This window comes from Jatropha curcas, chromosome 9 (assembly GCF_041381405.1).
Source record: "Jatropha curcas cultivar XTBG-Jc1 chromosome 9, XTBG_Jcur_1.0, whole genome shotgun sequence".
Classification (NCBI taxonomy): Eukaryota; Viridiplantae; Streptophyta; class Magnoliopsida; order Malpighiales; family Euphorbiaceae; genus Jatropha; species Jatropha curcas.
The window spans coordinates 7,687,881-7,701,367 of record NC_143159.1 but is presented as its reverse complement, the minus strand read 5'-3'; the positions used below and the strand labels follow the sequence as shown (position 1 = coordinate 7,701,367).

At 32.9% G+C, this 13,487-nt stretch overlaps 3 protein-coding genes across 5 annotated transcripts; 1 reads left to right on the top strand and 2 right to left on the bottom strand.

Moving 5' to 3' along the window:
* The first annotated feature begins 1,566 nt into the window (after positions 1–1,566).
* On the top strand, positions 1,567–5,612 carry LOC105629180 (F-box protein SKP2A). 3 transcript variants are annotated; one of them, XM_012210721.4, is made up of 5 exons: positions 1,567–1,723; positions 2,203–2,549; positions 4,056–4,404; positions 4,487–4,628; positions 4,913–5,612. In XM_012210721.4, exons 2-5 carry the CDS (start codon positions 2,266–2,268, stop codon positions 5,281–5,283), a joined length of 1,146 nt encoding a protein of 381 aa, XP_012066111.1. In that variant the 5' UTR covers positions 1,567–1,723; positions 2,203–2,265; the 3' UTR covers positions 5,284–5,612. The 3 variants fall into 3 exon arrangements, with proteins under 3 accessions (XP_012066111.1, XP_089582002.1, XP_012066112.1); XM_089725876.1 differs by lacking the exon at positions 1,567–1,723 and adding an exon at positions 1,866–1,890; XM_012210722.4 differs by lacking the exon at positions 1,567–1,723 and adding an exon at positions 1,933–2,090.
* A 316-nt stretch (positions 5,613–5,928) lies between these two features.
* LOC105629181 (DNAJ heat shock N-terminal domain-containing protein) lies at positions 5,929–9,482 on the bottom strand. The gene is made up of 10 exons (XM_012210723.4): positions 9,249–9,482; positions 8,805–8,864; positions 8,495–8,577; positions 8,018–8,171; positions 7,801–7,930; positions 7,351–7,509; positions 7,014–7,192; positions 6,841–6,921; positions 6,562–6,714; positions 5,929–6,201 (listed from the first exon to the last, which is right to left on the bottom strand). Exons 1-10 carry the CDS (start codon positions 9,333–9,335, stop codon positions 6,121–6,123), a joined length of 1,167 nt encoding a protein of 388 aa, XP_012066113.1. The 5' UTR covers positions 9,336–9,482; the 3' UTR covers positions 5,929–6,120.
* Positions 9,483–11,357: 1,875 nt separating this feature from the next.
* LOC149493548 (Protein phosphatase 2C family protein) lies at positions 11,358–13,231 on the bottom strand (the record flags this gene model as incomplete). The annotated part of the gene is given in 3 exon segments (XM_089725874.1): positions 11,358–11,725; positions 11,811–11,969; positions 13,160–13,231. Coding segments are annotated over 2 exon segments (201 nt in total), but the record flags the coding sequence as incomplete, so codon positions are not given.
* Positions 13,232–13,487: the final 256 nt, after the last annotated feature.

Below are 13,487 nucleotides of genomic sequence, written 5' to 3'. Positions count from 1 at the left end.
CTCTGAGGAGAATTAATTTAGAGACACAAAATATAACAATATTTTTATTGATAATGATTTAATTTCTACATGTAAAACTGTTTGTATTTGAATCTCTGAGTTTGCAACAAATTAATTGCATCGACACCAATTTTCTACTTAGATATAGGCTGAACTATATTTGATGATATTTTATTATTTCTCAATTTTACAATAAATTAATTATTATATCAACAAATGATCATTTGTATTTTTATTGATATCCACAAATATTTATTGGTCTAATCTATAAAAATACTCTTAATTTTTAAACTTATTATATATTTATTTTAAAATAACTTTTGTACCCGAATATTTTAATTTTAAAATTTAAATATATTAGCATCTTAATAACTTTAGTTAAGTTAACTAAGGACTTAAAAGGAACCGTTTTAATTACTTCCATATACCTAGCCTTTTCCTTTCTCAACTTCTTCTTCTCTCTCTCTCTCTCTCTCTCTCTCTCTCTCTCTCTCTCTCTCCACCATTAATAAATCAATCAATCCAACCTGGTTTGGCTACTGCTACTTCTGCTGCAAGAGGGTGCCATTTCTTAAATGTTGGACTGAACATTGCCTTCTCGCTAAAAGCTAGTTCACTAATGTCTTGTGCAAGGAGGGACAAGACAGGAAGGAGATTTTGCTGTTGTTTATGATGCTTGCTTGATTTAAACGTCTCCATTTTCTGATTTGGACGGAAAAACAAAACCCTTAAATCATAATATATGATAGCAAAACCAGTAAGCTAGTGTGTTTAGGTGAATTGATTAACAGTGGAAATAGTATAAATACATTAATTGATTAACAGTGGAAATAGGTTTCTTTTTCTTTTTTTTTTTTTAACTTATTAGGTCAGTCAATATCTAAATTTATTTTTAATTTTTAATAATAATAAACCTACGATAATCAGATTCCATTCTGCTTTTGGAGGGCGCATTTTGCGGTTGCTTTTCGGGTGCGGTTTCGGTTTTAGACAGTAGAACTTTCTACACACACCATAAAAATATTATTCAAAAAAATTGCAATTCTTTTCTTTTCTTTTTGAATCTCACTTTATTCACTTTGCTTTTTCTCATGCTTGCTTTATGTTGCGTCTTCTATTTTTCCCAATCGCTTATGACTTGTGAGCTGCAAGTTACTACTCTATTATCATCATTTTAATTAATATTTTAATTGTTGAAAGCAATCAAATACAGAGGGATTAGGGATGATCCCGCCCTTAATATAATTTTTTTAAAAAAATTTATCTCGTGAATAATAAAAAATTTTTAATTTTATTTATAAGATAATAAACTTTAATTTTATCTTTTAAATTTTGAAAAAAATTTTTTCTCCTACTTTTTATTTTCTGCTCCGTCAGACACGATCCTCTATCAGTATGATCATTTCTGCTTTATATATGGTTAGTTTTTTTTTTTTTTTTTTTTGAGAAAATGGTTTGGTTTGATTAAATTACAGCATTGAGCATTGAAATACATAATCTTGTTGTATCTCTGGCAGAAAAAAAAAAAAAAAACCAGACCACTTTACGTGGGCCCTACTCTGTTTCGGCCACATCAATACGTGTCATCACACGCGTCTCTAACTTTCTTCCCCTTACGCTTCTCCCTCCCCTCCCTTTCCAAAACTCCGTTTTGTTTTCTTCATAAACGCATCCTACCCCTCTCTCTCAGAGGATACTTTCAGCACTCCGGTTTTTCGCACAGGTAATGATAAACAAGCATAGGTCCAATATGGTTTGTCGGTTTCTGCTCTTCAATTATACAGAAATCTCTAAGTATATTTGAAGAGAATTAATTGATTAATTTTTTTGAGTTCCTTTTTTTTTCTTTTAATTGATCGTTTCTGTTATTCACTTCAGTTTGATGAAATGGTATTTTGATTCTGTTTTTGGTTTTGTACTGACAAATGATAGGTTATTTGTTTCCTTTTTTTTTTGTTTGTTTCTTTCTGTTTTTTGGTTTCTTTTTTTGTATTATACTTTTTAATGAGTATCGTTTGTGATTATTGGTCTCTCGGTTAAAAACATCTGAAGATAGTAACTTTGCTTGTTATGGTGTTTTTGCCAAATGGGTCTGTATTGTTATTCCCTTTTCCTAGTTATTTGTTGCTTTTTGCGAAATTCAATGTCTTGTTGAAATTTGTGTGGGCTTAGCTGCCTAACTTTTTATTTATTTGGTGCCAGAAACAAGAAACTCTCTTTTAACAATTCCCAGAAATAGCGGTTAAAGCGGTGGTGTGGTTGATTATGAAAATGGTGGGAGAAGCAAAACTGAGGAGTGAGGACTTGAACCAGTGCTTTGAGAGGTTGATGACGGTTGGTAGTGGAAATAGTGGGATTGATAGTGGTATTAGTCAGGGAGGAGTTAAAATGGAAGGAATTGTTATCACTGAGTGGAAAGATATTCCTATGGAACTTTTGCTGCGGATAGTTTCTCTTGTTGATGATCGGACCATAATTATGGCATCTGGGGTTTGTAGTGGTTGGAGGGATGCTATCTGCTTGGGCCTCACCCATCTCTGTCTCTCTTGGTATTGACGCCTCTTTCTCTCTTAATGTTTTGGTTTTTATGTTATTGAATTGGGAATTTTGTATTTGTTTTCGTTATTTGTAAAGTATTTTTTTTTCTTAATGGTTTTTTTGTTGGTATGAATATCATACGTGCTTTGTAAGTTATGCTTGTTTTATTTTTGAATATTAGTTTATTCATGGACTCATCCAGGTACCTGATGAGGGGTTAAGAGAATGGAGGAAGTGAAATCTATAGCATTTGATGGTCTGCAGTTCTTTATGAACTGTCTTAGATTCCCAGAATTTGTTTTTCCTGGTATTTCTAGAATTTGAGTGGTTGTTGATGGATCTGGATTTTATTTTGTCAAGTATCATTAGGTTCTTTAGTCCAATGCTATATTGTAATTCAATCTTCCCTTTTATTCCCGTATCGTTGATGCCTGCCTTAATACTCAGTTCAACGCCAATTCCCTTTTGTTCCCTTTTGGATTTATGTTATGGAGATTCTATAGTCCTCTGGCATTCAAAGAAGTGATGATAATCCTTTAGCGAGAGAGAGCATATAGAGTTATGTGAAACTACACTTGTTTTGAACACAAAAGATGAGGCCAGTCATGTGATTTGACCTTGACTGCTTCAGTCATTCATTGAGATGTTTGGAGTCTGTATGACCAATAACAAATCAATGGTTCTGGAGTCTGAGATGATGTTCATTGGCATGAATCTTTAGTAGAAACACAGGGGCTTCATTATAAATGATAACAAGTAATATGCACATGCATGTGCAAAGACCAGTTTAATATTATGTGATGAATTACTTTGATCATTGAATCGAGTCTGTATAAACAGATAGGAAGTTAGTTGAGCTCTTTTAAGGCTAGATGTTTTCATGAATTCTCAAGGTATATCTGAAATCTAAACTTTGCACTTTGTAGAAGCTTGTCCCATGGTATTCATGTGGTTTTAGTTATAATGAGGTCTTTCTTCTGGTGTTGTATCCCAGCAGCTTGATACCTTCCCTTTATGTAGTAGTAGGAGGTTCAAATCCTTGCATCTATCTCCCTTGAACTTAAATAAATAGAGGAGGAAGAAGATGGAAAAGTGTTGTTAAAAGGCTTAATTTTTTTGGTTAATCCTTTTTATATTTTTTATTAAATCGTCTTGGGATACAAGTTACCCTCAATGTAAATCAGTTGCTTTTTCTTTCTTTTTGGGGTGAGGAATATTAGGGGAAATGATTTCTCCCAAGCATTTTTTCTGATGACTAGTTCCTTGAATATGAGTGTAGAAATTAAAGGAAAGAATATGTTCTATTTCTTTCAATTGTATTATATTTTTCAACCTCTACTCCACTATATATATACAAAAAATTGTTCCAATATAGGAAGTATAGGAATAAACTTAAACCAGGAAACACAATCTTTACACTAATTAGGAATAAACCTAAATTAGGAAATACAATATTTACTTTAATCATAAAGATTTCAACAATAAGCTTAATGATGCCAGTTTATTCCTTTTTGCAGGTGCAAAAACAACATGAACAACTTGGTTCTGTCACTGGCTCCTAAATTCACAAAACTGGAAACTCTGGTCCTGCGCCAAGACAAACCACAACTTGAGGATAATTCTGTCGAGGCTATTGCAAGTTACTGCCATGATCTTCAGGACCTGGACCTAAGCAAAAGCTTTAAGCTTAGTGATCGTTCTCTCTATGCATTAGCTCATGGTTGTCCTAACCTGACCAAACTGAACATTAGCGGTTGTACGTCATTTAGTGATGCTGCTCTTGAATATCTGACTGGATTTTGCCAAAAATTAAAAATTTTGAATCTTTGTGGATGTGTAAAGGCTGCAACTGACCGTGCTTTGCAGGTTCAAATGAGTTGCAAACTTATGTTAATATGCCTCTTTTTTAAGGATGTGTGATTTATAAGCTTGTATGCATTTTTCACAGGCCATTGGGCGAAACTGCAGCCAATTGCAATCTCTGAATCTAGGATGGTGTGAGAATGTGGGTGATGTTGGAGTAATGAGTCTAGCATATGGATGCCCTGATCTCAGAACTCTTGATTTGTGCGGTTGTGTCTGTATAACAGGTATTTCATGTCTGTAACAGTCAGCGTTGAACTTGATCTTCATATTTTATTAATTCATGAATGGATTCATTGCCTGAAACGGTCAAATTTCACTTAGGCTTTCTTTGTTTTAATATATGTCAACATGGTAATTTATTATCTATTTATGATTTCTACTTTGTAAAGATCTATCATCAGTCCGTAATTTTCTGTTTCAGGTGGAAGATTATTGTTATTTTACCTTTTTGACATTGTCTGATGAGGACTGACTTTTGTATTTTTTTTTTTTTTTTTTTTTTTGGTAGATGATAGCGTGATTGCTTTGGCATACAGATGTCTCCATCTGAGATCACTCGGCCTGTACTACTGTCGAAACATAACAGATAGAGCAATGTATTCTTTGGTTCATAGCCGAATGAAGAACAAACCTGCAATGTGGAAATCAATGAAGGAGAGGTGTGATGAAGAAGGGTTAAAGAGCCTCAACATCAGTCAGTGCACAGCACTCACTCCTCCAGCTGTGCAGGCACTATGCGACTCATTTCCTGCACTTCACACCTGCTCAGGGAGGCATTCCCTCGTCATGAGTGGCTGTTTGAACTTGACATCTGTGCATTGTGCCTGTGCAGTCCAGGCACACCGCACATTGAGTTATATTCCCAATCATGCTCATTAAGCAGCGCAATGAGCATGAAATTTTGAGTTCATTTGGAAGCTCACTGAAAGGAGTATGCCTCTGTACATAAATGCTTGTGTTAATAACCGGACTGTTTTGGCTGGAAACGAGCAGCCAGCTCTTTTGTTGTTGGAATCACTGTGTGTATAGTTGTAGACTTCTTGTGCTGGCTCTTGCTTTCTAAATTATGCAGCATTTCGGCTAATTTGAAAGCATTTGAAAGCCAAGTTAGTTGTTCAATGTAATGGGATCGGAAGGGAACGGCTTGATGCCAGAAAAAGGGAGAAAACTGAACTTTTCTTTTATGTAATGGTAGCAAAAATTCATCATTTGCTTTTGGGCTATACCAAAAAGATCTCCACACCAACCAAATTGAACATAAAAATATCAGTTTATAATGACATTTGGTTCACATCTGTGTGAGACCAATGATTCCGAATTATTGGTTCCTATGGTGTTCAGTAGTTTGAAAATCGATATTACCTGACCAACCCGACATGGGAACACTGAACTATGACAGATAGTTCAGGTGAGTAGATTGAAATTTCAATACTAAATGTAATTCTTTCTAGAAGTATATGCAAAGGGAAGCAAGCATACCTATATGAGACGGAAGAGGTAATTTTTTTTTTAACAGGCTAGTAGTTTGATACTTGGACTTATAGCAGTGGTCTGATTTATTATTAAATGCAAAAATACACAAAATGAATGTAGCTTGCGCCAAAATCTGTTTCATAATAACTGAACTTTCTCCATTGAACAATAAGCTTAAAGCTTTGCTTTTCTCCATCTCATAGTATGAACATCATCAAACCTCGAGTATGTACACACTATGCATTATTTGCTTTTATACACAATCTCTTCATCATCAACATCAAATGCTGGATTACACAGGCACCTGAACAGTCTGCCAATACCCTGCCATTTTTTCATTGTCAAACTAAATTAAACACTGAAAATTAAGAACTTTTTTTTTTTTTTATGGTACTTATCAATCCTTCCACCATCCATTTAACGGTTGAATGAAAATTACTCCCTTTTTAGGCCCGACAACGATTATGTTTAAAACTCTCTCTATATTTTAGTTCCACAACTTGATATTGAGACCAAGTATAAGGATACAGTACTCTAACCACTAGATCAAACTGTCTTGAAATTTAAGCAATGAATAATATCATCAAACATAGTGTTATTGAATTATATGTTATATTCTGTTTTGTATATATTGTGAAGCAATTATTTAGCTTTAAACTGAATGAGTATGGTATAGGGACATGCCTGAGTAAATAGAGGAGTTCGATATTGTATTGCTCTTGGTGAATCCTCTTCACTACTACTATCAGAACTGCTTCCATCACTGTCATCATCACCATCAATTTCAGCAGCGCTTTTCCCTTTTGATGGTGCTCCATTTCGTGCTTGTTTTCCTTGCTGAGGAATACAAAATTTAGAAATTGCTATTACGACGTCCATAATTGCATACATGATGAACGATAATAATTGCATACTCTATAAATCAAGAAACTACAAAGATGAAAATTGTTAAATTTATTGCACCTGAAAGATTTTTCCAAGAAGTTTCAAAGCCAAAGCACGAGCTTTAAGTTCATCTTTCTTAACATTGTTTTCCCGAAGAACCTGCATACAGATATCAAGCCTTAAGATTAGCTAAATTTCATGAACATAAATACAAATAAATTTAATGAATAAATGGAGAAAGGAAGACCAACCATTTGACAAACATGAACAAGGGTGACTTCAATATCTACTACATTCAATTTCCATAATGAACTCATCAATATTTCTTTGTTCGATCGAAGATGCGCTTCAACATCATTTTCAGGGCCACTTCCATCCATTTTAAATTGCTTGCGGATATCTTCTTGAAGTTGCAGTAGCTGAAAAGCACCTGAATTAAGAAATAATATATATATATATATATATATATATATATATATATATATATACATACATTTAGTTTAACATTTGAAATAAAAATACCTTTGATTACATTATATTACATTCTGTTATTGTATATTAAAAATAACAGTAATTCTATGCCTGAACCTTTTGCTGCTGTGATCTGTGATTTCCAGAAATGGCCCTTGTTGCGTACCCATTCAGCCAAAAATGGCATTCCAAGATAAATTGCTTTCTTTCCAAGCTCTTGTGCCGCTTGTCTTGAATATGTATAGCCAATAGTTTGTAATATATCAGCTCCAAAAGCTGTTTATTTAATTAAGTCAGGAAACAAAATGTTAAGCTATGCGTTTCAGGATTCTGACTACTTGTTGAGAAAAACATTAACATTTCTGTTTGAGTTGTTGACAGAAATATTTGATTGCAAATGTTGGTTATGAACTTAAGGCAGAAAAATAATTTCTTTCTTCCTTGAATGATGACAAACAATACTGCAAAAGTTGAGTATTAGCTGGGTGTTATATATATATATATATATATACATATATATATATATATATATATATATATATATATATATATATATATATATATTACCTGCATCAGAGAGGCGTTTAGCTTCAGATTCAGCACGCTTTAAGAATCCAATCTTGTCGCCATGAACATATTGATTAAGAAAATCTTTAAGCAATCTTGCTAGTTTTTCTTCTCTTTCTTTTTGAACAGCCTTCAATACAAAAATTTTAAACCGTAAACACAATGCAGTGACTAGTAAGCAACTTTAGGAAGACTAATTAATTAATCATGTAACTACCTTCAGCTTATCATGTATTTTGTCAGGATTATCAATTTCAGTAGCTAATTCTGAAGAAGCCATTGATGCTACTGATAAATGTCCAATGTAGTCCTCGAATAATTCGCTTCCAAATAAAAGAGCAAATACTGCTGTAGGATCAAGCATAGTTTCTCTAATAGATACAACAATGTATTATTTTCCAGTATCAGAACAAGAATTAGTAAAAATTAAATTCAAGAAATAATTAATGACTAACGAGATCAGAAGTCCTAGAAATTAATATTTTTATAATCAAGTACTAAAAGTTGTAAACAAGTTTACAATCAAGTCTCAATCCATGCTAAAATTTCTGGTTTGATCATTCTGTTTTTTTGAGGGAAAACATGCGGATATTACATATTTTGTAGTGAACTTGCTTAACAGGACTTAATAGCTGATATTACAGAAATAATATAAACTTTAGTGCTTAGTAAAATCAAAAAGCTTAAATATTACCTTGATATGGAACACTTGCCATTCCTATCATAAGCATCTCTTTGCACTGGATCACTCAAAATTTGATATGCTTCACCTAACGCCTGTCGAAATTCACCATCTTTGGTTTAATAAGATCAAAAAGATAAAATATGCAGAATAAATGTCATTTATACAAGAATATTTCCAGATGTAGTTCTGGGACAACAGGATTAAAGAAAGAAATTTCCCATCATTTCCAAGAAAAGAAACAGAAACTATGTAGAGGGAAAAGTAAATGGAAAAGAGAAAAGAATCAATAACAAGAAAATAGTAAAAGACATGGACTTGCCTGAAATCTTTCTGCAGCTTGAGGATCATTTGGATTTTTATCTGGATGAACTTGCCTGGCCTGTAAAATATATAAGGTTTCTTTCTTTCATTCTTGGTAATAAATTTCCAATATGAAAAATTCAAATAAGAAAGTTTTTTTTTTTTTTTCTTCTGAAGGATTTTCGGCCAAGAATAGCCCAAAAACATCTACGATTTAATAAAGTTAATTGAGATCCTATGCAAAAAAGACACCTTTAACAGAAAAATAAAAGAAAGAACTGACAATGGAATAATTTGTCTTAAATCTACAATTGAAAATTCTCATGAAACACCAATTCTTTAAAAATAAAACAACATTAATGAACAATATTAAATCATCATAACTAACATATTCAACCTTAAAAAAAAAAAAAAAAAAAAAAAACCACTATCAATAAATATAAAACTAATTGAGCACTCAAACCTTAAGATAATAAGCTTTGCGAATCTCTTCCTCTGAGGCAGAAGGACTGACACCTAGAACATCATAATACTCCGTCTCCTTCACCATCGTTGAATTATTAGCAATAGTGTAGAAGATGAAAGTGAGCTTTTAATTAGCTTCTCCAAATTGTGAAATGATCAAAAGATAGGTCATAGAGAGAATAATATAGGGAAAGTGAAAGAGATGCAATGGGCCACTTGGGCGTGTTGCCTTTCCAGTTCTTCATGTCAATAAACTAATACTTGAAGTTTCTTTTTCGCGGGAGCAAAACAGTATTTTAACTGTCACTAAGGTGGCGCTTATGATACTGTTGTGTCTGTCTGCCTCTTTTTAATTTGCTTTGATTTTGAACATTTGACTTTAAATGTAAAATTCGCATTTGTCTCTATACTAATTATATATAGACGAAAGTGTTTAGAATTTAATTATGAAGACTAAAATTTAATTTGTCAAGTATTAAATTGATCTAATTTGAAATGTCATTAAAAATCTTATGAACTGATTGGTAATTTTTTTAAATAGTAAGGATCAAGAATGTGTTTTGAAGCAAATCTCAAGAGTATTTTGTAATTAATCCATTATAAAGAGTGAAAGGTCGGTTTTGATTAATCCAGGTGTGGGCCTTTAGTGGGGTGGGATTCATGTGGATGTGGGCTGAGTTTGGGGTTGGCCTGGGTTTGAAAATTGGGCCCCAAGCGGAGGGCCACTGTTAGGTTTCATTTGGAACCAACATGTTTTAGGCTGCAACTTGCAACACTTATAGGGAAGACAGTTTTTAAATAGAGAATTTTTAGCATGAGGGTGAAATTCAGCAAAATCTTAGTATAATACATATATTTTTTGAAAAAGAAAGAATTAAAAAAAAATAATAATAAGGATGCTTTTGGGTGAAGAGCATGATGATAATGCATGTGGCGTTGTATCTAACACCATCTCCAAATGGCTCCACAAATGAAAAGTGTGAGCTATTTTTAAGGCCATCAAAAGGACGACATCCATCTTCTAACATGGAAAGAAGTTTAAAATGGAGTTCTTTCTATGTTAATCCCAAATATTTAAAGTACGTGACATACGTTTGAACATAATTATTTCAATTATTTAAACAAGAACTCGATCAATATTAGTGGATGGAACATATTTTCTTTAGGGATAATTACTATTACATCCCTATATAATACCTTAATTCATTAGCCGTCCTCATTTTTTTTGAAATACATGAAAACATCCTTATATATCAGTACTGTTACACTGTTCGGTCCTTCCGTTTAGAAAGAAAACTGTCAGTCAAAGCCAAAAAGCATGGTCCAAGGAGAGAGAGTAGATTTTTAATACGAAAACGTCATTTGGCCACTATTCTCAATTCTTCAATTTCTCTCTTAGGGTTGACTGAATTGAACCCTAATTTTTTTTCTTTTGTTCCCATATAATTTCCTCTTCCTTGCTTGAAACAAAGACTGAGCGCAGCACCAGGCGGCAGTGGCAACGACGGATAAACCCTAACATAGACAATTGTAACAATGCTATTGGACATCTTCATTAGCAACCAGTGACTGTACAAATTTCACAATCTACAGAGAGGGAGAGAGAGGTTTAATAACTCACCATTATCAGTTATTGTTGATTATCGTCTGCTATTGGCCACTACACCACCATCAATCTAATTACCATGCTTTATTATTTTTATGTATTTTCTTCTCATAATTAATAATAAAATTTCAAAATATGAAATTTCCATCATTTTAAATATTTTTATAGTCTAAGAAATTATAGATTTTAGTTTTTTAACTTAATGTTCAATATTATAACTAAATAAGTAAAATAAGTCTTATCCCGAAGTTCATCAATATGACTAATTCATGATATAACAGTTAATTTTATTTCTCTCTTTTTTCTATCCAAAAACAAAAAACAGAAAATAAGTTATTAAGTAAACATTTTAAAAAAATTATTTTCCAAATGTAAATTATTTTTTAAAGAGAAAATAAGCTTACTATTTTTTATTTCAAATAAATAGAAAAACCAGAATCCGAAAATGTCCCTTACCATAAACATGCTTTCGGCTAAAACAACAGAAAAAGTCATACCAACTGTGTAATGTTAAAACTGTAATTACCTCAATTTTACCTTGTTTTTGTTTCAAAAAAGACACCAAAAAGGAAAGGATCTTGACAAACCAAGTCATTAGGAATCACTTAGAACAATTTGATGTGGCTGGAGGCATCAAAACGCCGAACCACAATGCCAATCTTTTACATCAGGTAAAAGGATTGCTCAAGCCAACCATAAAAGAGCACGTATCAAAACTAAGAAGCTGAAAAATCCAGTTGTTAGCCAGCAATAGTAATCAACTTATAACAGTCTTTCTACTTGAATAAGAAGCTAAGAAGAAAAGCACCAATGGTACAATTTGAACTTCCTGGTTTCTGATACGAATGATATTTAATGGTTCTTAAAATCTGTAAAAGGAAAAACAAGAATCAATAACAGAACTGAAGCATTTAATTTAAACCTCCAAACATGTAAAAAGGGCAAATGGCTTACCAGATAAATCCGAAACCTAGACAAATCCACTCATGAATTGTTAAATCGAACTATGACACAAGTAATATTGTCAGAGCTCCCCCTTGCATAAGCTTCTTGTATTAGTTTTCTTGATGCTGCTTCTGGATCTGGTATGTCCTGAACTAAAGCAACTGCATCCTGGAAGCAGATAAGCTAGCATTAGGGGTGAGCACTGCATAGTTCAATCGATCCGGTCGATTTTTCACAAAACTGAAATATGGATTTTTTTTTTTTTAGGTAGGAAATTCAATTGAATTGTATTGAATTTTGTATAAAACCAAACAGAATCAAACTACAAAATTCCTAAAATTACCCAAAAACTGAACCCAAAAAAAAAAAAATTCAAAAAACATATATACATTATATTAAAAAAATCTTTTATAAATTATATATTTTCATATATAAATATAAACAATTTGGTTCGATTCAATTAATTTTTTTTTTTTCGAAATTGCAAAGGATGGTGTCAAACCCGGAAGTACACTATATATCTTCACCAAAAGACCCCAACTCTATCAGCTTCTAAAACCCTAAGTACCCAAGAAGGAGGAGAATAACCTATGAAGACCCCTTTGAAAAATTCAAAGCCTAGTTAGAAATAGCATTTTTCTACAGAATAGCCTCTGGAAAAAAATTGCTTGATTCCCACCCCCATGAGCAATTCATCAACTCCAGACAAACAAGGAGAATGTTTCCTTAACGCCTAATTTGATTATTTAGGTTTTTTATCACCATAACTAGGCCCAGCAACCGGTTTTGGTTTCGAATTAGAATCAAAACCAAAGGGGACTGAGCTCAGTTCCAGTTCCTGTCTCTGGGACTGAAATAAATTTTTTTTTAAAAAAAAAAAAGGAGCTAAAACCCTGGTTGGACCCAGCAGCAGATCTAGAACCAGGAGTACCATTGACGGTCCTAGTTCCAAACTTTCTGGGACCATAACTGCCAGTTCACTGAATTGGCCACCCCTAGCCAGAACCAATTCGAACTGAAATAACCAAAATGAACTCAGTTTACTGAAATTGAATTGGTTCAGTTCAGTTTTCAGTTAACTAAATCATTTGCGTGCCCCTAATAGCATGTTAATGCAGGCAATATTTCTACGACAACACGTATGCACCAAATCATTTCAAATCCGTTCTATATAATAAAAGATAGAATGTCTTTTGAGCTTCAGTAGGCATAATACATATTTAAATGTCAAGTAAAGCGTACTATTGCCTGAATTCTTGAATATCATTAACGTTACTTGAAAAAATTACATGATTCTTTTTTGAATACATAATAATAAAAGAATACAATCTGTACAGAAGCCAGCAGCCAACACTGACCTGATTTGATAACACATTCCACAGACCATCACTTGCAATGATTATAAAATCCACACCGTCAATTTCTTCTTCCTAACCAGTGGAAGCAACACAATTATGAGGAATAAAATATCATAACACAAATACACAGCAAGAAATGACAGAAGTTTCCATCTCCCTCTAATTTAGCAAATAGTGAATCCAACATAGAACACAGATAACTCCAAACCCTCACTCCCCAGCCACACAAATCAGATTCAAATTGTCCGACCTCAAACAACAGTAATCAACAGTTTTCTTTCTTATTGATTCCAGGATTTAGGTTTGAGAAAGGAAGAATTAGATTTTT